Raw genomic sequence first — 25,994 nt, forward strand, 5'->3', positions numbered from 1 at the left:
TTATGTTTAGCCATATGACAGTACTGAGGCATGGCGCTTTTATTATCAGTTCATATATTTCACAGAATCACAGAATAGCTGAGGTTAAAAGGGGCCTCTGGAGACTGTCTAGTGCAGCCCCCCCTGCTGAAGCTGGGCTAGAGCCAGTTGCCCAGGATCATGTGCAGGCAGATCTTGAGCACCTCCTAGGATGAGCATCTCTCCACAATCTCTCTGGGCAGTCTGTGCCAATTCAACAGCCACCGCAGTAAAAAAGTGCTGTCCTATGTTTAGACAGAATTTCATGTCTTTCAATTCGTGTGCGTTCCCTCTTGCCCTCTCATTGAACACCACTGAGAATGGTTTCTGTCTTCTTTACACCTTCCCATCAAATATTTCTTATTATTTTTCTCCAATAGCACTGGGAATTGAAGCAAGCAATGATGATATAGAAACTCACATCAGACTTCAGAAACTACATTATCCTATAAATTAAAACTGTTAAGACTCACTGGATATGCAAGAGAACAAGTTGCCCCTAGACTTCGCTCCCAGTAATTCTTGAAATAAAAAGTTTAATTCATTCCCCAGTTACTAGAACAGGAGTAATTTGCAATGTATGTGAGAGTAGGGGGATGAACTGTGTCCCCAGTTCCCTTGCACCAGGTGAGAAAGCCAAGATGACACAGGCAGTTTCTAACAGCCTTGGCTCTGTTTGAGCAAAGGTTTGCCCAGCGGAGGAAACATGAGCAATAGCTGCAAAGCTGTTCCCTAGTGATCCTTGCCAATTAACATCATAGACCTACAAACTGCTGCCCCTCAAACAGGCCCACAGTGGTCTGACAACAGGCCTCCCAGAGGTGGGAAGGAACAGCAGCCACAATCTTAACTCTTGAGCTGTGTGCTGGGGTGGTTTTTCTGACCCATCACTGGGCACTGCCTTGTTACTGCTGGCTGGATGATGCTGCAGCCAGGCCGTCCTCCGAGGCATGGGCTGATAGAAGTTAAGCGCAACAGACAAAAGCAGTCAGAACTGGCATCTGACAAACCCTAACCGGTCAGCAGGCTGCATTTTGTTGCCTCAGTGCCACTCCTCCACCAAGACAGAAGTTAGGGACTTCTGCTCCAAATTCTTTAGAAAAGTCTGCTAGATTATTCCTGTGTGCACACTCCCACATTTTTGCAGTAACACTCCAGTGGAGGAAGTCTGTCTGAAGACAAAGACTTCATGGCGATTTTTTTTGTTTTTTAAATAACCTATTACTATTCTCGATTAACTTATCTAGGTTAACTAACAAAATTACCCAACAAAAAGAATTATATCTATTCTTTCTGTTACAGCTGTTGGAAAATAAATAATGGAAGGATAGAGAAAGAAAAACCCTCAAATATATAGAGAAAGCTATTTTAAAAGAAGCCCTCAAGCTTATCTTGTAGGAAAATCCCTTTTTTCTGACCAAAGAGGCTCAGCTAAAATGTAAAACTCTGCAATCTGAAAATGTACACATCAAAACTTAGAAAGGAAAGGACAAATTTAGCCTCAAGCAAACAGCATCTTTGGTGAGTCTAGAAAAAAAGAAGTGGCTAGAACATCAGTATATACAACTGTCTACTCCACAGACTGATACAACCAGTTAAAATATCAGTGCATATAGTTATCTGCCCAACTAGCTGAGGTTATAAGCTAACAAAAACGCCATTTCCCTGACAGATTTTTCAAGCCTGCTTTACTTTAAAACCTCAGAAACTGTCCCATGAGGAACAACTGCTAAATTTAATATTGATGAAAACAGCTATTTAGTGTTAAATCATCTCAGTTTTAAAGTACTTTTTATTTAAAAAAAAAATTCCGTTGAGTACAGCCGGTACAGGCAAGTGCTTAGCTTGCTTCCATGCTAAGCATACTGTCACTCCTTACTTCCACTGTCCTCCTTGGCTTATATAAGATAGTCTTTTTTTGAGCAAAGTTGAAGGTCTAAGTGTTAAGTGATGCTGCTGCAGCAGTTTGGTTCTTAATTGTGTACAGTTGTAAAAAGACAAAACAAGAACTTGTGAAAGGAAGGACGGCCTGAAGGAGAGAACTCTGCCTTAGAATGACACAACAGATTCAAGCTCATCTCCTGCTCTGTCACAAGTTTTTCTACATGACCTTCAGCAAAACCACTCAAACTCTCTCTTGGTTCTTCATCCATAAAATGAAGGCAGCAGCACTGCACTACCTCACAGGGTTACTGTGAGGTTAAAAATATTATTTGCATAAAAGTAGTATAGTCCTAATAAGTACAGGAAAACAAATCAGTTGTACTGGATGCTGAACTGAAATGGTTGCTACTACAAAGAGCTCTCAAGCTTAATATCACAGTGCACTGACTTCACAGATCTAAGATATCCAAACTGCGTACAGAAAGAATGCACGAACGGAGAATTTAACTTCAGTACCACTATATGCTGACTAAATGTCATTTGAGCCAACCCCAAACTCATTAGATGTCTTTCACTTGCCGGATCCAGCAGTGAAGGGAAGAAACAAGGTCATCTATAACAGAGCGATAGAAATGCACTGCCAACACCTAGCAGCAGGAGTGGCGTTAGTGAAACTAAGCCACCATTTCTTTTTTCATTCTCCACCCAGGAGGACAGACCTACATGCTGTTGTACAGACAAAGCTGAACGTTATGGGAAAAAACAAAATTCAAATTAAAAAAAAAAAATCAAGCCACTTCACAGTGATTATAATAATAAAACTTACGAATAATTTAAAGTCAGCACTCAATTACGTGTCTTTCTCCTTTAGCTGGGACATAGGAAAGATGCTGACAGAGTAAAAAGGGATAAGAGGAAGTGGAGCAGTGGGTATCTCAAAGCTCATGTTGCCAGATGTAGAAAGTTCTTGGCACAAGGACTTTTGAACAGAAGTGAAGGACATATGTTCCCTTATGTCCTAAGTGCCCAACCAGTAAGATACATTAGACTTCACATAACAGCATTCAATCAACAGATGAAGTTTTGAGAAAGAAAGATGGTTCGTTAGCCTGGAAAAAAACTGCTGAGTTTTGCTACAGATTTGTCCTTCCCTGAAGCATCCACATTTCAGAGCAGCTTAGGCACATAGGGCAGCCTTGGACATGCTCCTTGCCAGCTCACCAAATACAGGCAACAGCAGCTAAATTATTGCATCTGATAAGATAGGCTTTCTCATGCAGAGATTCTCATTATATGTAAAAGCTGAACTGCTGGGAAACAGCAGAGAAAATGAAATTTTTGGTCACTGTACAGTTACATCTCTAATATCTTGAAAATCTAGGTATCACTTTGGTACCTCACAACAGATGCTGCATTTATATTCATTACTCCAGATTATATTTACCTTTTTCACACACTGCAAAATGCATGTTTATGACATTAACATTTTTTAATCTGAACTTCTTTTAATTATCAGCCTTCTAAGAGATTTTCAGGACAAATTTTTTTTTTTTTAAGTTTTTAAGGCACATGCACACAAAGGCCTTTTTGTGAAATGTACCAAATTTAAGAATTTGCTGGGATTTAATGTTTATCCATCTAGTTTAGTATACTAAACCTTTTTTTCAAAGCTCAGAACTGACTATTAATTCCTATATTTCACATTTTTCAGAAGTGAAGTTCAAAATGTGCAGTTAACTATCCCTGTTGCAGGAGTAAAAATATACTTCTAACAGAAAACTGCAAAGAGAGAGAGATGATACTACCTTAACAGAAGCTACAATGGTCTGGTTGATCCCAAATGATTCTTGTGAAATCACTTCAATTGTTGATGATCCTATCAAAGATCCAGAATTAAGGAAACCTCTCTCATCGATTTTTACAACAGGAATTTTATCTGGTCCTTCCAGAACACGGTAACTCAGTGAAGCCACTCGGTCCCTTAAGAAAACAAACAAACAAACAGAAAAACAAACAGGGGACTCCCTTAAATGAGTAAAACCGTATTTACACCAATATATTTTGCAAATCTACAAGATTACTATTTGGTGTTTTTTCCACGTGTCTGCAATAAAAGCTGAAAAGCCTGCGTTCTAGATTCAAGCTCACTTGGAAGAAGTCTTATCTGGGTTTACGCATGTATCGAAATCTAGTTCCCATCCACTGCCCTGCAGTGTCATCACTCACTGATGTAAACTTGATTCCAAATAATGATGGCTAAGGCTACAACATGCAGCTTCTGCCATCATTTTCTGTAAACAGTATTTAGAGGGAGATTAGTCTGCCAGGGTCAATGTTGGTATTAGAGAGAAAGTCAGGGACTTGATTAAGTGGATCTCATCAGTTTCCTGGAAATAGTTTTGTGGGCAAGGTTAATTTTTGGAATAACTCTCACCATGGTATTTGCATATTAATAAAGTGAGCAAATACATAAACTGTAATTAGTGGGCATTCTGAGACATTAGCTACTTTTAAGTATCACTTAACACATCTTCTAAAAGATCTGTAAATGACTTTTTTTTTTTTCCTCCCAAGCTCCTCCGTTGAGATAGAAATACTCTATCCTAGGAAAAACGCATTAAAGCTGGATTTTAGTTGCCCTTTTCTTGGCAATAGTGTAATTGGTTTTGGTGGTAGAGTTCAGACATAGGGGCTCCAATATTGGATAGTGAAGATAATGGCACAAATAAATGTACAAACTGGTATCTAGCAACTTAATGACTAATTAATCAGAAAAACTGCTCAGAAGAGATAGCAAAACATTAGTAAGTGACTACAAATGACAGAGCTCCTATATAACTGTTTCAAAAGCAGATGCTGAATGACCATGGTCACTGGAGCTCCAGTGAAACTAACAGTTCCCTCCCCTTAAAAAGGAAATGCATCTAAAGCCTCGCCCTCAGCATATGTCCTATTGTCTATATCTGCACATTCTTATGCTAGGAAAATCAAATTTCAAGCCTGAAATGAGTCTGAAATGTCAGTCTTTGAAAATAGATTACGTAAAAAGGACTTCTTATTTGGAAAGCACATTTTAAAAATCTAGTCATAGCCTCTGTGTAAGAAATACAGGGAAGTATATTCCATAAAGCCTTGATCACCCATAAAAAACTCTGGTGGAAGCAGGCTACTGCTTTAACGGGCTCAGCATCTTTTAAAACAAGGATCTAAAAGTTCCAAATATTGAATGAATTTTCTAACTACAATCTAACTAATACAAGATTTGATTAAGCCCAAGAGTACAGATAAAGATACTATTAATCACCCGATAAGTTGTGTATTATATGGATGTACTGTGGTATTCTTTTTAAAAGACAGAAACAGCTTACTTAAAACAGAATTGCTTTACAGTTTTGATAAACTGTTGACACAAATCACAGTATGAAAACTGATCACTAACCTGTTTGTCTGAAGTTTAATAAAGGAATTTGGCGACATTAAGATCTGCTCTGCTTCTATTTCTGGAGTGACTAGATAAAGTTTTTCAAATACCTGGGAAATAAAAGGCATTTTAGCCTACTGTTGTGTGCAGCAAGTAATTCATTTCCATTTATTTCACCTTCAAAACAAAAAAAACCCAAATAAACTATAACACACTTTTTTTTTTACCTTGTATGGTAAAAAAATGAAAATTAAGCATGAATATTTGAGAATGGGATAGGCAGGATCTTCTACAAATTATTCTGAAGAGCATTCATTTCTATGGCTATAGCTATACTATGAAGCAGTATGAAAAAAGAAGCAGATTTGGCAAGCGAAATGGTGTTGGAGGCCCCACATTCACCCAAGCTACTTTAGACTACCCCAAGTCTGAGCCCATGAACTGAATGCCCATGAGGTACACTCCTCAAGCACATTTTCCAGCTTTGTTCCATCTAAAGGACTCCAGTTCGCATACTTTGAAACTGCTCCCCAAAGCATGGTAAGTAGGAACAACCAGGAGATTCATTTCAGAAGCGAATTCCTGATCCAAATTAACATGCTTGCATAGACACGTATGATAAGCGCTAAAAACAAGAAGTATTATTGTACAGAGGGGAACTACAGCAACAAAGACCTTCTACAGCTCTAACACTGCTTATCCACAAGACACAAGTCACCTCAATTTCAGGTGGTCTACAACAAATTTCATTCAGGCATCACACTAGTGTGTGACTGTTCAGTGTAAACCTTACCAATACTGGGGGAACTTGGAGGTTTCCAAACAGTGGAACATTATAGAAACAAGAGTAAGGGCTCAAAGATAAACCAAAGCTGAAACTAGTCCTCTGCATTTCAAGTTCCTGACTCCAAATACAGACTATAATTCAGCTCTGAAATAGATATTAAAACATTAACTCTGAGGAACATCACAGTTATACCTGAATTTGGATTTCATCGTATAGTTCTTTTGCCATGTTGTAAAACTGGTTGGCTGCAGGATCAAGGACCTTCACAACAACTTTCAGGCCTGTTCTTCCCTTTACTTTGCCATAAACATCCATTGCAAAGTTGTATTTTGCAGGAAGCTGAAAAGAAGCCTTGGACAGAAGAAAGTGATTAAAGTTTTACTCATGGAAAGAATTGACATTGATACAGAGGAAAGACCACACGCAACGCTGACAATTGCTCTTTGATTTTGAGTAAGTGGAAGCAACAGTATTTTCTCAATTCCCTTTATGTGGCAGTTTCCTTTTCCCAAGATACACACACACACACACACACACACAATTTACCTCACTGTGTCTTGTCTTGATATCCAGAGTATCCCTCTTTGTGACAGACCAGTGGAACGTTAACCCCGGCACTGCATTGCCAAATGAAAAAGGAGTCTGACTACTGGTGATGCCCATTACATAAACTGGCATCTAGAAAAAGAGAAACCAGCTTTCTTAGGTAATTCTGGGATGCTAACCAAGCCTGCACAGAGCAAATACAATTAGACTTAAAATTCATTGATCAAGAGATGGTATTTCTCATGAAGAAAATGGTTTGGCTGCTGTATATGTTGCAAGGATGTAATACGCAGTTGTATTACCACCAACTTGTAAAAAGTAAATTTTGATTTATTCTCATTTGCTACGTGCTTTACAAAAAAAAAAAAGGACCAGTTTTCCATCAAAAAAGATGAGTTCAATAATCTGTTTGTCCCATTTGAAGCATCAAATCACTTCATCTTAGTTAAGTCATACACTCTTAAGTTTTCTACATCTTTGTCTAGATGATCTCCTTGATTAACTCTGCTCTGGACATCAACCTTCCCCTTCCAACTCTCCAAATTAAGACAACATAACATATAAACACAAAACAGGGATTTTCAAGTTTTTATTTTTAATCTTCAAAGCAAATAATTCACCTGGGACCAATGAGCTAGAATCACTAGCCATTTTGGAATGAGTAACTAATAGGGGCAATACAGACTCTTAAAAAATAGACTTTTTAAAAGATAATTTGAACAACATCTGTTGTTCTGGATATAGCAGACATACTGTAGATTTTTAACATACAAAGGAAGAAAGTCTCCACTGCAAATAGAATGAAGATGAGAGAACCCTTCTCCATATTAAATGATGCTTCTTCAGCAGGGCCTGAATTTCTGAAAATCAGTCTGGTGTACAAGGTAAACTTGTCCTGATTTCTGTTTTAATATGTTCAGCTCTGGAGCTTCTCCACTGACAGCACATTCATTCCTGCAGCAGCAGTGGTACCCCTCAGAGCAGGTGACCACTTTGAGAGCTGGAGTGGTATTATCAGATGACCTAACCAGAATGGTCAGAGCTTGCAGGTCAAAATTTTAAGGCAATAAAAGCTAATCACAAATCAACTAACCTGTGTACCAGTTTTCATTCGTGTAATTGGTGCACGAATTCTAACAGCTGTCAGCTGTACTACTTCAACTTCCACTTTGTCCTAAAAAGGAGGAAGGGAAGACATTATAAGCACTTGTCAAATGTGAACTGGATTTCACTTTCAGGATCTATCCACTATTTTGCCATTATCTAATCACTATTGCCATGTGATTTGCATGTGACTTACTACAGAAAATAAGATGGACATAATTCAGCAGGACTGTAAAAAACTACAAAAGCATTAATGTTGTAAGTTGATAGGCATTTAAAAATGCCATCTAAATTAAAAAAAAAGGAAAAAGGTCTGCTCAAAATTACTGACAACATAAATGATGGAGCTGAGAGGTGACAAGGGACTAGATCATAGGACTCCTTAGAGAAGAGGGATGAATAATCCCAGAAGGTAAAGGAAGACAGTGAGAGAATTGGAAGGAAATGTGAATGGTGAGCAGCAAACGGGACAATCAAGAATAAAAGGATGATATGTGTCATGCTCTGATGTCTCCTCTTCACATAACCTGATATTCCTGATAGATTTTTTTCCTACTGTATACTGGGGAGGAAAGGTCAGACCTGGACCTCATTGGGCAGGAAATTCAGCTTTCAAGTTCATTCTGCTTCCTGCCACAGCATCAGGGCAGACTGCTGCCCCCACATTACAAAGCACAGAAACATAATCTTTTTTTTAAATTACTTTGTCTCCTCTTGGCCTGTGGTGACATCTTTCAAGCAGCAGAGCTTTGTGGTGTGCAAGAGCTGTCCTGCCTTGACCTCAAATGAAGGGCCATAAGATTTGGCCCAAGTTCTCTGTTGTTCTGAGTCGCATGCAAGTCCCAGGGACTTGTGCTCCCTTATAGGCCTGCTCAACAGCTCCCCCACGCTCAGCTAGTAGGAAGTTATACGGACATAGATTCTGATGGAATATCAGGGATTCATTGCTTGAACTTCATAGATGGGATTCAGACCACAGCACAGGATGATAGCTTTCTATACAGGCTGCCTATAGCTTAAGAGACAATGGGTTTCTTAGGCAATAGTTACCTTCAGACTTCTGCTGACATAAGACACTGCTAAACTGCAAAGTGATGCAGGTAAGCACAACCTTCTGCTGTTTTAGAAAGGCTTCTTTAGACGGGCTTTTCTAGATTTACTAATCAATTCTAAAGATATCAAACTGAATGTTCATAGTCTCCCTGGGTTATCAGTAGAACTTTGTTTTAAGGTACAGCAAGATTTAGCTATCTGTTGAAAGTATCACCTCTGTCAGCAAATGCGTAAGTTCACAGGCCAGGGAGTAAGAAACACTGATTTTTCATCTTCTTAAGGAAACCAGGAAAGTGCATAAGATAACATTACTAATGCAAAAAGACTATTTGCCCCTTTTAAGCCAAACCCATGAGTTAAAGAGAGCCTCTTTCAGCCTCAAACAGTATCATAAAACATTACCTGAGACACCACGACAAGCTTCCCTGTCTCTGCATCAACAGCTTGCACCACCCCTGTTACTGTTCCATTCCCAATCGCCACTCCTCTGACAAGTCCAGTGCTGTTCACTGATGCAATCTTCTCATCGCTGATGGAGAAAATGATGTTGGATTGAGGTTGAGGGCCTCCTTCTGAAGTGATCTATAATTAATAGCACACAGAACAACTAAAATTAACCCATCAGATATTTGTTCTGGTTAATGTTACAGGGTACACCCCTTCCCTGCTCAGCACCGCAATGTCTTCAGCAAGAAAAGGCTGTCTGAACCTTCCCACACATCTCAGAGCATATTTCTCCTGCACACTGCATGATGTTGGACTGGGAAATACGTGAGCTAAGCACAAAAGTGGACTGTGTGCTTTGTAAAATGTGACAGGCTGATACTACATCCAGCCCAGAAAGTTCCAGAAAAATTTACCCTCACTTTCTCTTCACCACACAAGGTACAGCTCTGCTCTGTGCTTCAGTTTGTCGAATTTGCCACTATGCTTAACTTCATGCAGGTGACAGGTTTATTAATGCTGTGCTGGTATTTAACACTGGAAAAGCTGACACTCCCTTGACACAAATAAATACAAAACCTTTGATCCTGCAATACAGTAAAATGTAAGGTGGCTCAAGAACGAAACTATTCTTGTTAGGAGGAGTATTCAGTGTGAATACAGCTAAATTGCCAAGTTGAGTATCTACTCCTGAAAAATAAGTTATATACATTTATTTTAAAATAGAAATCAGAAAAGAAAGAAAATATGTAAGAAGATGCCTTACCTGAATCATGGCTCCAATAATTAGGGTGACTTTCCTTGGCAGTAGTCTAAATGGGGGAAAGACCTAAAAACAGAAATATGAATACTTGTGTTCACGTTATTTCAATCGGATAAAATATGTCACAAAACAGTACATACAAGTGTAAAACTGGGTCTTCACTTGCTTAATTACAGTAAATTGAGCATGCAGAAGCTTCACTCATCACTTGCAATTAAAAAACACTACGAAATGTGAACAGACTAGCATTTGGGTAACTTCTGGACAGAAAAAGTAAACAGATCATCTGGCAAATTAATTACTATACTATAAATTAACTATAATATACCTGTGCTATCATAATACTGATTTTGTTTATGCATATATTTTATCTGAAATGATTTACTTCAATCTGTTGTGGAGCAGAGTTGATTCTTTGTCCTCTTTTGTCAGCAACAGTTGCCATAAGACTGGTTTGACCAATGGCCATCCCATGCACTAGAAAAGCAGCGGTATGGTCATCAAGAGCTTCGCTGAGTGGGCTGTAGCAAAGAAACACATTAAAATAGAGAAGTTCATTGAATAAGTTACATGAATAACAAATGCAAAGGACTTATTTAGTACATAGCAGTTTTATCATAAGGACGACTAAGTGACTATGTCTTAAGCAAAGTTAAGGTAACCATCACATTTCTACATGTAACATCATGAAATGGCTCTTTGTAGCCTGTATTTTATCTTAAAATGAAATATTCGAAATGAAAATGGAACCAGAGTGTTAGCTGGTACAGATCAAAACTCTGCCAGGGAACCCACTAGCAATTTGACCAGCATGGACAATAGTGGCACAAGCGTTGATTACATACCTTGACACTATTTAATGGAGTGGGATAGATACAGCCAAGCAGTACTGTGTGGTGTGTGCAAATATATACACACACACTTCCCCATACAAAGCTGAATTATTTTTAATACTGATTATGTCAACACTAAAATCAACAGTCCAAAAAACTTTTTCTGTGATTTTAATAATTGTATTTAGAGCTTGGAAAATAATAAGGAGCTTCAAGGTCACAGGATGATTTAACCTACCTGTTTCTAAAAGGTTAAGTAACAGACAGAATGAGTTTGATAACATCAAATATTTCACAGAGTTCTTCACCTGACGTTAATTGCCAAGTCACTGCTTCCAAGATGCATAAGGCTCCATGAAATATTATAGTGTATGAATACAGTCTCATTCGTCAGTCAACAAGATTTAGACGGTTAGCTTAGGCAATTTTCCTGACTAATAACTATTTTAAAAGACATCTCACAGGTAATTAAAACATTATAAAAATCAAAACTCAGTTATTGTCTACTACCATGCCTCCAAGCCAGTATCTTTACTCATTTTTTGCTTATTCTGCCCATAAACATATTCAAAGATTAATAAAAAAATCCATTAACTTACACAAGTGAAACAATCTGAGACGCTGCCCTTAGTTTTAGATCCATGACAGCAAAGTATTTAGCCAGAAAAGGTTTCTTAGAGTCATCCAGAACTCTGACATAAGCTTTAACTGTTTTTCCAATCTCCACCTGAAACAGTCACATCCAGTCATTTTTCATTTAAACTATTCTTATTTATTAGCATAAATGTTTTCATTTTATTTTGTATTACACTTTTACTAGGGTATTAGAGATAAAGCCCTAAGGTTAGATTAGCACTGATTTTAGAGAATAATCCCTGCCAGCTATGGTTAGCATCAAATTAAATAAATGAATTCAGGTCTTTCAGCTGGCAAGGGCATAATTAAAACATCCAGAAATATCAAACACTTACTCTGTATAAGACGCACCCAAGCTGGCAAGTAAAATGAGTTGGACTTTTTTTGTTGTTGTTCATTTTTAAAACACGACATATGGAAAATGACGTTGGGGCAAAACCTACTCCTAAAAGAATTGCTCTCATGCACTTTAAACAACAGGAAATGTAAATTAGTATGTTCATATAAATTACGAATTAACATTGCTGCGTAAATGCAGAAGTTGAGATTGCTGCCACACAGACCATGACGTAAGAGACACTTGATACTCTGAAAGACTTATAACCTAAAAGGATAAATTTGGGAGAGAGAAACAGGAACACAGGGAGATCAAACTATTTCTCTAAAGTCACACAGCTGCAGCAGAGGGCCCTAAGCACTACATCGTGTCATCTTGTACATGTCTCATCTTTATGTTCATGATCAGCACAAGGAATCAGGGAAACCTGGATCAGCTAATAACGCTGGTTTCCAAGCCACTAACCTTGTCAACAACTCGGACATACAGTTCCTGTATATCAGATACATAAATTTCAGCTTTAGCTGGTGCAGGGAAAGCCAAACACAAGTCATGAATCATTACAGTCACTGATCCTGGAAGCAGAGGATGCACCTGCAATGCCAGAAGAAAACTCTATTATAGCACTTCTTATTTTCATTTGTCTGTCATTCATAGGATAAAATTTATATCACTTTCAGGGCAGACGTAGTTGGATGCAGAAGTCTCCAAGCCTTAGACACAGATAATTCTTCCACCGAAGTAAAAGTAAAGCTGTAAAATGTATGTAAAAGGTACCATACTGTTGAGCTAGTGCAAATGGCCTCTGGGCAGCAGTTGAACTAACGTATCTTAATCTAGAAGCAGTCTGGCATCCTGTTATTCTCCTTCTGCCATCAGAAGGACAAAAACCCCACAACAAATAATTCAGAGTAATGAAACTTTTCTTAGTGGAGTGAAAAACAAAATGATAAGGAAAAAAAATCAAGGACAGAGACTCTGCTTATAAAGCATTGGTATTGCTTCCTACCAGATTCATACTTTACAGTTACTGCTTTTAATCTGAACGAATAGCCAAAATCTGGTGGTAGATCTTTCCAAGTAAGAAGACGATTGTGAAATCAGGTATTTCTTTGATACCACTATTATTATTTTATTAATTTTTTTTATACAAAGAACGTACGCGTTACAATTCTCAGAATACAGCAAGAACCAAACAATGAAGAGAGACCTCTGCTTACAAATACAAGCCCTCAGAACTAGGCACCAATCCCAAAGTTGTCCTCACACCCTTTCTCAAGGCCATGCATCCATACCTTGTGCACATCATCTTTGCAGTTCACTTGCAATTTGCCTGATCTTGTCACACACCTCAGGGACGATCCCAACTATTCTCTTCACCTTCACAGGTACCTCGCTTTGGCCAGAAACAGCCTATTCTGTGCACTCATCTGGCTTATGAAGATGAACTCTTTGAAACAAGGGGTGACGGACAGCTAGGCCCCCCAGTTCAAAGGAATTTAATATAATTCATAGCATTACTTGGCAGCACTACAGGAGTTAGCAGTAAGAGCAGTGGAAAGAGCTGACATTTTGTTCTTTGAGGGCACCACTCTTTCTTTTGCCTCAAAATAGAAGGGAATATAAGGTTTTAATAAATGTCAGCTTTCAGAACAGCAGCAGTTCCCAAAGTGGGTAGGTAATACAGGCACTGGGGGCACTTATTAAGACACAGCCATGGAAAACAGAGAAGGGGATGTGGCCATGAGGAGGTAGCCAGCACAGGCACGGGGAGGAAGATGTAATGGAGCTCAGTTTGGGCTGGGAGACCACAGCAGAGAAGCTACCAGAACAGAGGGACAAAAGGGAAAGCAGGACTGCTACAACTTACAATAACTGTTCCTGTCCCAGCCACCTCTTCTGTTCTCATCTCCTATTAGGTGTCCAGTAGCTCCCTAGTATATACAGTGTATTTCACTATTTATCACTAGTCATTCCCATGCTACCACTCACATCCAGAAGAGTTGCCATGTCAAAAAGAGGGTAAGAGGTATAGAATTTATCCTTGGCAGTCCCAGTAAAAAGACTGAGAATCACTGCTCTAGATAACTTGAATTTAGTTTCTCAGAATAGTTTGCTATCAAACCATCGTGCATCAACTTGGCTCCACTGATACCTGCCATGGCATCATCCTGGCACAGACTGGAATTTGCTGATTTTCTACACAGACCATTCTACTGGCTTCCATAGAAAGAAAAATCCATAGGCAATACTGGGATTTAACTCAAGCATAGCACGCAGGACTAAAACTTTTAAATGTAGGGTTTTTTGTGGTTTGGGTTTTTTTTGTCGTTACTGGTTTCTTTTAAATGCTTTTTAAATGTGTTAAAAAGTGGAGCTTGCTCTCCTTTAATCTAACAGGTAGTTAAAATAAATCTCTTTTTATACTTCACAGAGCCTATCTTGCTGGCACTGTTCCACTACTTAAGTTCACTGCTCTATTCTGAAATTATCTGGTATGCATCAGCTAAAGCACTGCTAAACCAATGAGGGAGATCTGACTGAAAAACTATTAAGAGTTGAAACAGTGTACGATGTACAAAAATAATGTCATTTCTTCTATTTTTTCCCCCACCTTTGTGCCTAGCTGACTCGGTTGGAAAAAATATTCCCACCTTACATTTTCAACAATTAGAGACAATTAAAATATTTCACCAATACTTTCCATATTCTTAACAATGGAAAAAAAAAATCCACCTTTATCATCATTATTTCACAACTTTATCAACGTTATTTTTTACGAGATAAATCTGTAAATTATAAATTTGTAAAGACTACTCTTTAAAACAACTTGTGTCACTTCCCATTCTTGTCTAATGAAAGCTACAATGCAAATATATAGTTTTATTGTTGTTCACCGTAGAATGCATGTCATATCCTGGGCCTGGATGCAGTCAAGCATAAGTGTAGCTTAGTTGCATCTTCTAGTGGAAAAGTGCATTAAAAACTTAATAAGGAGATCAGAAACCAACTATTTAATAGGTATTTATTCACAAAACCAGAATGAAATACTGTGATAGCAAAATATCCTGAAATAGCACTGGAAGAAGAATTTGAAGGTTTCAGAAGTACTGGCCTACAAGAAATATTCCAATATTATTCTAGAAACTGATTAATCTTTTGTATAACACTTCTGAATAATTCTGTCACGTTATTTTTCATTTTGTGTTTATAAAATCAGCAGCATTTTACTGCAATATTGTAATGAGTAAAGAACAACTTGGTACTGGCTTTTATCTTGTATAGATTATACGTATGCATCACAACTGTTGTGAAACAATTTCCTATACCTGAAACTATACCTGAAATTGCTAGTGCAAAGATCTTCTGCCTGAAGCTTGACTGTGACAGGCAGACATATCCAAGATTCAGTTACTGCCTCTCTATCCACATGTACTGGAAAACAACCAATAGTGATGAAACTGCAGAATGATATTCAGATTGCCAAAAAGACATAAAATAACAAAATAGTTTACTCACCAAAGCAATACCTTGAGTTTCCTCATGAGCCACTCTTACAACATTTGCAACACTGGTATTAATGAAAAAATATCCAGAACCTTCTTTGATGAAAAGTTCTGCCTGCAAAACCAGAAAAGCATCCAAAATTAGATTGCATCTTCCTAGTACATTGCTAAAACTGGTATCCTTACACATATGGTACAATTTTTTATGTTTTCCTTCCTGCAGTTAGAAAGTAGCAGAATAATTCCTTACCTGTACGTCAGGGTGATTGTAAATGGAGACATCAGAAGGGTTCACTTTTACATCTTCCACTAGTATCAGTTCAATAGTGGCAGACACTGGTAAAAGAGGTTCATACTGAAAGAAACAATTCTAGCTGTTACAGCAAACACTAAGAGTCAGAAAAGAGTGCAAGTCTCTTGTATATGCAGGGAAGGATGCTTAAAGCAGATGAATAAAGAGCCAGAGCTGGAGAAGTTTAGGTTAATAGAATGTCCACAAGATCTAGTAATTGGCTCAGCTGCTAACTCTCTTCTACAGGTCATATACAGGACATGCTGTTGTATTCTGCATCTCTAACCAAGACAAATAACAAAGGCCTATGCATTAAAGATGTAGCAGGATCAGTTAACCAAGTCTGACGTACACAGATAGGATATTAACTAAGAGACATGTTATAAGTTCATGCAAAATGATAAAGTATAGAGACAGAATGTTTTCTTCTACTTCAAGATCATCTTTTTAGGATTCTTCCTAGCAGGCCACCAAAAGAAATTCTTCCTTAAATGTAAAGCACATAAACACTGGACCAGATGCAAGTTTAATCATTCACTGATAATAACATTAGCTTAGACAGGGAAAATGTTTTTTTAGAGGAAGTTAGTATTATGTACCCATTTCACCTAACTAGTAGAATTATTTCCTTGATGTAGAAAGGATGCCATCTTTCCCTAATGACATAATACCATGCTCCACTTAAACATGGAACAATGATCAAGACATCTTAATATGCCATCTATTAAATTTTTATTTGAGTTTTTGTCTGTAAGAAAGAAGTATAAGTATGGACAGGTTTGAAAGCAGAATACAGCAGTTCATTTCTAGTGTATTTGAAAAAAGCAGACAAATTACCTAATTTAAAGAAACAACACATGAGCCTACGTAACTGTAGCAGAAGTGGTATCTACAACTACTCTTCAACTACCAAAAAGATTCCTCCCAAACTTAAACACAGAGACTAGAACTTAAGAGAACTCCAGTGCCATTTTACTTGTATGTATCCCACACTGAAATACAATAAACTTCTCTGAATTCGAGGCAAAGTTTAGAGAATTCACTTTTCTAGTTATCTCTAAATGTAAGAAAGAATATTGAATATTGGTTTGATGAAGCACAGTACAGTGAATTACAAAATGATTGCAGAACACCAAGTGTTCTTATTACAACTCAATTTTCTTAAGAGAAAAAAAAGGTACAGAAGCAAATATCTTAGGTGGCAAAGTAACTGTGTCTTTAATGTAGTAATTTTGACTAAGTTATAGTCAAATTCTTCAGTGGAAATGCATCTACACCATGCTTCCCAACAAGAGCAGACTGGAAACCTCACTGAAAAGAGAACAACCAATACAGATCATCTTCCAAAGAAATTTATTATCCAGATGCCAAACCTTGGACATACTGACAGAAATCTGGGCCATAGGATATTTCACATTACTAGTGCTCATCTGTTACCTGCTTTGAATTAAAAATACAGTGACCTCTAGCTCCACATTTTACTCTTTGTCTCAACTCTATATTCATGGTACATGATTCAGAACTGCATATAGTCAAAACTCACTTAAATCTTGCTTAACAAAATTAAACAGAATTTCAATTTAGCGAAGCAGGACATTTTAAGAATTAGTTACTATGCATGTCAGCTTGTTCCACAGGCTGAAACCTGCCTTTATATTCAGTAAAGAAAAAAGTGACACAAACAGAAAATTGCCATCTGTTTATATCTGCTGCCTTTGTTCATCAATCACTACTTTTTGCTGCTGTTTGTTCTTCCCTATGTTGAGTATCTACAAACTAAAGCATTCCAGGGAGTGGCTAATGACTTGTAAAATTAGAGCCTAGGCTTATGGCTGGCAGTGTACAAATGAGTAGTCTCTCCCTTCTGTAAAGTGAATGTGAGACCAAAGTGAAAAAAAAGAAGTGTATTAGTCAGAGCCCAGATTTTACATATGGTCCATATGAGGATATGAGCCAGCTTTTGCTTTGCTCATGCAGAACTTTTCTACCCAGTTTTGCAGTGGAAATAATACATTGGCTTTCCCCAGTGACAGCTGTACTAAGCACATGGTTGCTTTAGTGAAGGAAAAGCAGCAGAGATTCACCAACTCATTAAAAAACCTAAATCGAAATAAAACCAACTGAAACAATTCTTTGTAATCCCCTTGCCCAGATGGTTAAAAAAAAAAAAAAAGGAATTGGATATATTTGACATGGATAGCAGCATGTAGTGCAGTGGAAAGCAGGAAAAGCTCTGAACATTATAACAACATTGTGGTATGAATCTGTCTTCAGAATCAGCTATGGAGCTGCCTTATTTTTACATTACTATGCACCAAGGAAATAAATATATAGGAACACTATACATTAAGCATCATAGCAAAATAGCAACAAAAAACAGAGTTCTGAGTACCGGTATTTTTACTTTAGCTGCCTTGAGATGGGATTGCTGGTATCCTGTTGCAGTTGCAGAGATGGCAGTTGTTCCAGACTCATGATGAACTAGAACAGTTTGTAAGCCTAGAATCAAACAAAAAGTCAAATAAATCTTATTATGAGGAAGAAAAAGATGAAATGTATCCTGCTAATCTCTTCCATTATCACTCTAAACAGACAAGGATTTTCTCTCTCAAGACAGGTTCTAGGCATTGTTTTTGGTTTTCTTTTTCTTAAATAACGCACACTCAAAATGCATGTTGAGGATAAACTGAGACATGACTGCAGATTACAGTAATTTCTTTAATCAAGCTCAGACATTACCAAATAGATTGAACCCTCACCTTCTTCAAATAACAAAATGCTCATTTAAACTAATTCGTACCATGCATTTTCTTTTGACCACTTCCATCTTCTTTCAGAGTCATCTCCATTGGCATATCAGGCTCAATATTAGCTAAGGATATTTTTGTTGATTCCCAGATAACACTAAGAGAACTGAAGTTATCAAATTTACTGCCCTGTTGGTCATATGCAGCCAAATCCAATACTGGATTGCGATAATTTGAAACAGGAACCTGAAAAAGAATTAATACTTTGAACTGAACAGATGCGAAAGGAATTTTTAATCATTAGAAGAAAAAAATGTATGCTGAGTTCCATGAGATTTATTATAACACTCATTACATGAGTAATGTTCATTAAAACAAGCCATCAATGCAAAGTCATTAAGCTGTACTTCAACTGCAAGGCTTTTTTTGGGGGGTGGGAGGGTGGGGTTTTTTTTAGCCAGTGAATTACCTTAAAACAAAAACCAAACCACACAGCTCAACTATGTCATCTTTAGAATGCAAACAAATAATGAAAAATACTGCTATTTATCAGAAGGCGTAGCTCAAAATTCTAGTGTTCATCTTGTGAAATGCACTAGTGATAGCAGTGTACTGATGTAGTCTAACTGACACATATCAGAGCTAGAAAAACAGGTGAACTTTGAAGTGACTTATAATACATAAAAATCTTCTCATCTTATTATTACATAGAAGTTACTTAAAATGATTCATCAACTCAATACACATTGCAGTTTTATGAAAGTAGGATGACTTTTCTACCTGCCTGGTGATATTAACACGACAAAACAGAATTTACTCAGCAGACAACATGTGACAGCACTCATTAGGATATAGAAGAAAGAGTTCTTTATGCTTGATAATTTACAAGTATTCATTGTCCATTTATTGTGACTCAGATTTGCAAAGCTGAATACATCTGATGTCACTGAACAATACTCACTGTATATGCTTACGTAGGTATCTTCATGTCAGCAGTGTTTGTGCCTTTACTAATAAGATACACACAAATGTACACTCCTGTAATAATATGTGTATGGTAAAATATGTCTCTATATACTCAATGGAATAGTTAGATTAGAATGAAGTGGTATAGGGAAAAAGTACTTTTCTTAGAAAGAGCTGCTGGAAACATTTATCTCCCTCCCCTTCCCCCCCTTTTTTTTTTTAAATAAAAAAGAAGTTTATCTCAAAACAAGTCAGAAAGGGTTCCTCACAGTGACCCTTTTGTGAGAAGCCACAATCCAAATGCTTTTACATATACTCCTATTTTCTGGTAGGTCCCTGTTTGAATGATCACTGTAGGAAACTCGCATTCAGACTGCTCTCTGCAGAAGTAGACAATAATACCAGTGTGGCCCACAACATTAGAGTTACTGCTACTCTTGCAGCAAGTCAGATGCTTTATTTCGTATGTGGAGGTCCAAACACTGATTTTTAAGAACATGTTCTTTGCCTGTCATTTTTCTCAGACTTACCACTTGCTTGTTTTGTTGCAGCAAAGGGCAGGAGAGATCAAGCTGAGGACTTCCATAAACAGGAGTCAAAGTGAGTCGTGAAGGGACGGCACAGATGAACTTCACAACAGCAGGTTCAACTGCTGGAAAAGGGTTGGTGATTGTAGGGTTGTTTCCAACTGTTAAGGCAATAACCTGTACAATTATGAAAACAGGCAAGTGAAGAAAGAGAAAAGGACTACTGAATTCAGGCATATTCTATTTCACAGGTCTCGGTTACACTCTGATGTCAGCATGAACAAGCAAAAATAGGATTCTTGGGGATTTACAGCACCATTAAGACACAGGAAGATGTAAAAGAAGGTGCATATTTCAAGAATAGTTCTATGCCATTATCAAAGTACTACCCTTGGGAACTTTTCCTAGGTATTCATGTTTATTACCATCAAACTTGATTCAAACAACAAATCTTTTGTAACTTAAAAAGCTAAGGGGCAGGTGTTTTTCTTGCAGAGTGAGAACAGAACAGCCCAAAGACAACATTTATAGTCACTTCAGTGTGTTTAAAAACATCTTATGTTTTATTTTACATTCCTTTTTTAGCCCTCAACAAAACAAAGTGGATGTAAACACAGAGAAGGCTATCCCAGCAGGCTGAGGTAGCTCTGGTTACCTGCCTTACCCACCTATGCGCTGAGGCTAGCCAGAGCCATGCAGATGTGATCTATTCTGGACAACACTGAGGACAGACAGCCAATGCATGCACAGCCATAGACAGGAACAACAAAAAAATGTTCTTCCTTTCTGAATTTGCACTTACAGATATAGCTACACTTTGTACAGTGTCCACTGAGGAAATCAGTTAAACAATTTGGCAGCCACACCAATATGCTTAGGCCTTGCAGAATTACAGGAGAAAAACTTTAAATCAAAGCTAAATGCTTTATAGACTGACCAGGGTGAGTAAAGCAGGATAAATCACTTCTGCATGTTGGAGAAAACAAGACCAGGTGGAAAATGACTACAGCTGCTATCACAAAGACTGCACAACTATCAGAGCAGTAAATTCATATAGCTGTCATTTGTTTGAATAAACAGAATTCCACTGGAAGGTAACTTGGTTAAGAGGAGCAGGTCAGACAGAAGAGTCAGTTTACTGCAGTAACCTTCTGCTATGATCCTATTTATGCAAACTGAAGCTGCACTTACTAGGATCTGCTTAACACATTCTACAACATAGGGTTTCTGTGACTTGGCTTAATACAGCAATAAACCTATCATAAACCACTTTATAACATAATGTCATGAAATACTCTAAAACCTGTACCAGCATCACGATGCATAAACAATATACTCACCCAAGTTCTTCACTGGCTTATTATAAAAACTACTTGTTATATAAAAGGTATATGGTATCATAAATCTGTCTGAAGCCCGTTCTCAGTTGCCTTAGCTCAGTGTTTGACAAAGGGCAATATGAATACCTTCTGGCACTTACTTGCTCTCCCAGGCTTTTGCAAGACACTCTAACCCAATGCTGGATGTTATTTCGAGATGTAGGGGGTCCAAATAAAGACAGACCAATACTTTCTGCATCCTCAGCAGTAATGTTCCTGAAGAACTTTGAAGGTTCTTGTACCCATGGTCTAGGTCCTCCTTCAAATAACATATCTTTAGAGGAACCCAAAGTCACTAAAGCAACAGATGGAGGATCAATAGTCTGTAATGAATGAATCAATTACAAATTAATGATTCTATTTACACGTAGTTTGGTTGTACTTTGCAAAAGAAACTTCCTTCTTAATGGAAGAGTCATCTTTGTTAATCTGATGAGGCTATGATTTTCCCCACACAGTGGTTTGTAAGCATGGTTATTTGAGACAGAGTTGTACCAAAATAATTAGCATCACCTACAAGAATTCTGTCCACTCGGATTATATTCAACGGAACCCACAGATCTAAAGAAAAGTTTTATCTACATTCTAATCACACCTCTTTCATGAAGAATTACAGCAAGAGAAAGACCCCTAATATACTCTTCTGAGCACAGAGACATAGTATTCTACTACATTTTTTAAATAGACAGGACTTTAAATGAATGAAATAATGTCAAATTTTACTTTCACTTGACAGTGCTCTCTCCAGCACAGTTCTGTGCATGTAATTATTCTCCTACACAAGTTTTACTTCAAACCTCTACAACAAATTCTACACTGAGACAGCCTGTGCTGTTTATCATCACAGAAATTAACCTGACATTTTAATACAAAATAACCATTTGTAGCTTGTATTCCACATAATCATATTACTTAGGTGCTTAGTAAGAAAGAAATAGCAGCTAACATAAAAGATGGTTCAATTCTTTCCATAGGTGCATTTTGGTAGGAAGAGAGAAGGCAAGGGTTGGCATAAATGTTTTTCTTTCCTCCCATTTACTCCCTGGTTATATTTGTAATATAAAGGTAAACACCCATTGGAAAACTACGAGATTTTGTCTCGAGTGTCTGCCTGCCCTTTGGCTTCTGTTCATCTTTCTCCCACTTTTTATGTTACAATTTTTTTTTTTTAAATAGATATCTGACAGAAAAACGCTGCCTTCCATTTCTGGGCATCATAAATATTTCATTCTACAGAAAGGAGGGAAAAGAATGTGGAAATCACTGTTCTACACTTCAAAAAAAAAGTTGTTCTTCACTGAGATATCTAAGCACGGATTTTTTTTTTTTTAAAGTACACTTAATCTACCCTCCTTGGAACCATGAATTGGCTCTTTTAAGTACCCTAGAATCATTTAACTTTATATATGAAAAGCAGTGTTACAACACCTCAAGGGGCTTTGCTAATAAATCTGAATGATACTATACATATGAAAAATTCCTAATTAAAGGGACTGCCTCTCACGTTGCTGCCAATAATAGAAAGTTTACACACTCTGCTTAGGATGTCTCAGCATCTTCAAATAATTATACTCAGCTATTTAAGATATTTGATGGAAAAGCATATTTAAAAAGTAAAATCATCATTACAGTCACAAATTTGTACAAGTTGCAAAAACTTTTGTTCCAGATTTGGGGGAAAAGCACTGTGGTCATATGTATTAGACTTCAGCTTTGCAGATTCAGTGCTAGGTCTCTGAAGATGAGGGTAACATAAGCGTACTGTTTCATATTTCCATATATTGACCCTGTACTCAGGTTTGTTCTTCCTCTTTTCTTTAGTGAACTGTCCAACAGTGAAGCATGTTACTCCCATTTGTAGGGAAAAAGCATATATTTTTCACTGCCATATAGGCAAGACAGCTTTGCCTTCTGGCAAAAATCAGTTTATATACTATGAAAGCAGAAATCACAAGCTAGGTCTACTTTCATTTGCCATTATGGACACAGAATCGTGACTGCCCCCTTATTACCTTATTAAGCCAATTGTTAATCGGTTAAAATGGACAGTCAAGAAACAAATGATTTGAGTCTCACATAATTTTCCACCCATCTAGAGTCTGCTGAAAAATAATTCACTAATTCAGGTGTGCTGTGCAAAACAAGATATACATCCTCACTCAAATGAGGGTTGACTTCTATTACTGTCCTGCCTATTTCTTCAGATGACAGCAATCGTGACTCTCTTGCCAAAAGTCTGAAAAATAGGCAAGGATATCAAATTCACTTTTATATGTATACTCCACAGAGAAAGGGTTAAAACACGATTCCCCAAAACCGTCCATAAAATTTTTCCTGTGAATCAACCACCCACCTCATTTTTTTTAGACGTGCTTATTACATAATATCAACTTGCTATTTGTCATTTAAAGGCATTTTAAGTGATGGATTGCTTTAGGAAGAGCGGAAACAGACTTACTTTTAATGGTAGATAAGCAGCAATGGTGATGCTAGCACTGAGGTGGACATGACCATGGGTATAACTAACAATAAGTGTTGTGTATCCTTGAGTTTCAGCTTTCACTCTGACTCCACTACAAAAATCAGCAGTTGGCTTAAGCCTTCCTGTCAGATAAATTAAAAATATATAAATACATATTTGGAGACAAATGCCCAGGCATTTTAATGCAAGTTCAACATGGCTTTTCTCGACAAAAGCATTTCCACCAGAAGTAAGTAGAGATGTGGTCTCCAACCAAACAGGTAAAGTGTTCACTACTGTCTTTCATCTCAAACATGACACTTACCGAAGTATCCATGTCTCACAAACTTCTTTATTTTCACACTGTCCAAAACAGGACGTGAGTCTTTACTCTAGGAGAAACTAATATAACTTCTATCTTTTACTGAGTATTTTCATCTTGCTGTTCTAAAATGAAACCGGCTTGTAATGAAGCACAAATAAGTCACACTGCTTAGACAAGCTTTCCTGCACATAACAACTTGAACTGTAGGCAATACATCATTTCTCTAGCTGAAGGTAAGGTATTTTCATGAAACTTCTCTGCTTACTTAGAGGACATTTTGGGGTTTGGGAGGGGTCTATTTTTTCTTTTTTTGAGACAAAGAGTACAACAGCATGCTACATAGTGACATTTAAAATAGCTGCCTCTCAGGCAAACAGATGGTACAATGCAGACTGGTTTTACTGGCTCAATAGCAAAGGAAAGAAAGAGACACTTTGGAAAAAATTAATGGTACATCTGAATAACATACTGAATTCAGTAGACACAGGAACAAGCATGTTGCTCAGTGTCCACTTAGCCCAGCAACATTAATGGCAATCTTTAAAAATAACATGCATGCTCCATACTCTTAATAAACCTGACAAGACGCATTTCTTAAAGCAATGAGCTTAACAATGATAGAGCTTTGGCAAAATTTAAGCAGCTGATTGTCTTAGTTCCTTGTGAGCAAACAATGAACAGTATCTTTATAGAACTGAAAGTACTGCCAGACAATTTGGGCAAAGCAGTTATTAATCTTAGTGTTCTTGTAAGTCTTCCAATGCTATCTCAAAACACAACATACGTGGACCCCTCTTACGACAAAACCCATCAGTTTTGTAACAGAAGCATGTTAAAAATACTCAGTCAGCAGAAAGACATACGGGAGACTACACATTATCCAATAAAATAATTGCCAAAATGCTTTCAGAGTCCCTCAAAACATCAAAAATATCAAAGGGAAGTTCCACATAAAAAAGTAAATACATCCTCACAATAGAACTACTCTGATTCCCACCTCTGAAGTTAAGCACCTCTGTGGGAATACTGTACACAGCAATTGAAACAGTGATTTAAAGGAGATAATGTGACTTACTGACACCTGAATTTAACTTTCAAAACAGGGAGGGGGTCAAATCACCTTGAAGTGGCCTGAACACGCCACGTTTTTCTACTTCCACAACTAGATCAAAGTGTGAGCAGTCGCTCAGTGGGACTGTCTCGCCCGTTTCAACATTTGTTAGGCCATTAATCCTCAGGGGCAGCTCCAATGTTTGGCCAACACGTGCTTCAACTTGACATGGTGTGAACTCCATCCCACTAGGTTCAGTTACGTACACCTGAAGGAGGAAAGAAACACGGGACAGAGATGTATGAACACCACCCCACAAAAAGGTACCACGAAAAAATAAAAAAAAAGAAAGAAAAACAGACTTCAATATGTTTTCCTTATTTTAATTAGCCCTCTTGTATACTTCTCCTGGCTGCTGACTTCCCTCTGATGGCTGGAAACAATTCTTCTCAGATTCAACACTGCTGTTGTATTTACCTGCCACAGAAAGGTATCAGAAAAGGCCACGAGAAGCTTGCTACTATTTTAGTGCTCTTTTCCCATAACAGTCCAAGTTCACATTAGCTTGGTGATCCTTTTACTGCTACCTCTATGATTCTCTCTTCGTTGATTTTAAAGTGTGGGCTAAGTTGCGCGATATCTCCAGGAGGTACTGTCTTGAACTGGGATAGATTTAGTATCCAACCTTGACTTTCACAGCGTAAATATTTGAGCTAGACCTGACATAGTTAGCAAGGCTCCCCAGCCTCCATCACTCACAGCAGCAGGTATGTAGAAGTTAAGGGAACTAATGACCCAAACATTCCTCGATGGCTTTTTTTTTTTCCTCCTTTCTTGCATTTCTGTTGGCAAAACGTTTTTTTAAAGGTGTCCAGGACTCAACATTTCCCCACAGTAGTATGTCAGAAATCTAA

The 25,994-nt window shown here is 37.6% G+C and overlaps 1 protein-coding gene across 2 annotated transcripts in view; it reads right to left on the bottom strand.

The window, feature by feature from the left end:
- The window catches only part of NUP210 (nucleoporin 210), a 69,608-nt gene that overhangs the window by 13,705 nt on the left and 29,909 nt on the right, over positions 1-25,994 (bottom strand). The window contains exons 13-30 of one of the 2 annotated variants that reach the window (XM_075159425.1): positions 25,150-25,348; positions 23,702-23,847; positions 21,345-21,566; positions 19,868-20,041; positions 18,425-18,617; positions 18,029-18,123; positions 15,583-15,687; positions 15,346-15,447; positions 12,292-12,420; positions 11,453-11,580; positions 10,406-10,541; positions 10,024-10,086; positions 9,216-9,395; positions 7,750-7,830; positions 6,657-6,788; positions 6,303-6,461; positions 5,342-5,433; positions 3,708-3,882 (exon numbers count right to left, since the gene is read on the bottom strand). In XM_075159425.1, the coding sequence (XP_075015526.1) occupies positions 3,708-3,882; positions 5,342-5,433; positions 6,303-6,461; positions 6,657-6,788; positions 7,750-7,830; positions 9,216-9,395; positions 10,024-10,086; positions 10,406-10,541; positions 11,453-11,580; positions 12,292-12,420; positions 15,346-15,447; positions 15,583-15,687; positions 18,029-18,123; positions 18,425-18,617; positions 19,868-20,041; positions 21,345-21,566; positions 23,702-23,847; positions 25,150-25,348 (2,511 nt within the window). Of the gene's footprint in view, positions 1-3,707; positions 3,883-5,341; positions 5,434-6,302; positions 6,462-6,656; positions 6,789-7,749; positions 7,831-9,215; positions 9,396-10,023; positions 10,087-10,405; positions 10,542-11,452; positions 11,581-12,291; positions 12,421-15,345; positions 15,448-15,582; positions 15,688-18,016; positions 18,124-18,424; positions 18,618-19,867; positions 20,042-21,344; positions 21,567-23,701; positions 23,848-25,149; positions 25,349-25,994 lie in introns of both variants that reach the window. The other variant, XM_075159424.1, reaches the window with a different exon arrangement.

Source organism: Calonectris borealis, chromosome 10 (assembly GCF_964195595.1).
Source record: "Calonectris borealis chromosome 10, bCalBor7.hap1.2, whole genome shotgun sequence".
NCBI classification, from domain to species: domain Eukaryota; kingdom Metazoa; phylum Chordata; class Aves; order Procellariiformes; family Procellariidae; genus Calonectris; species Calonectris borealis.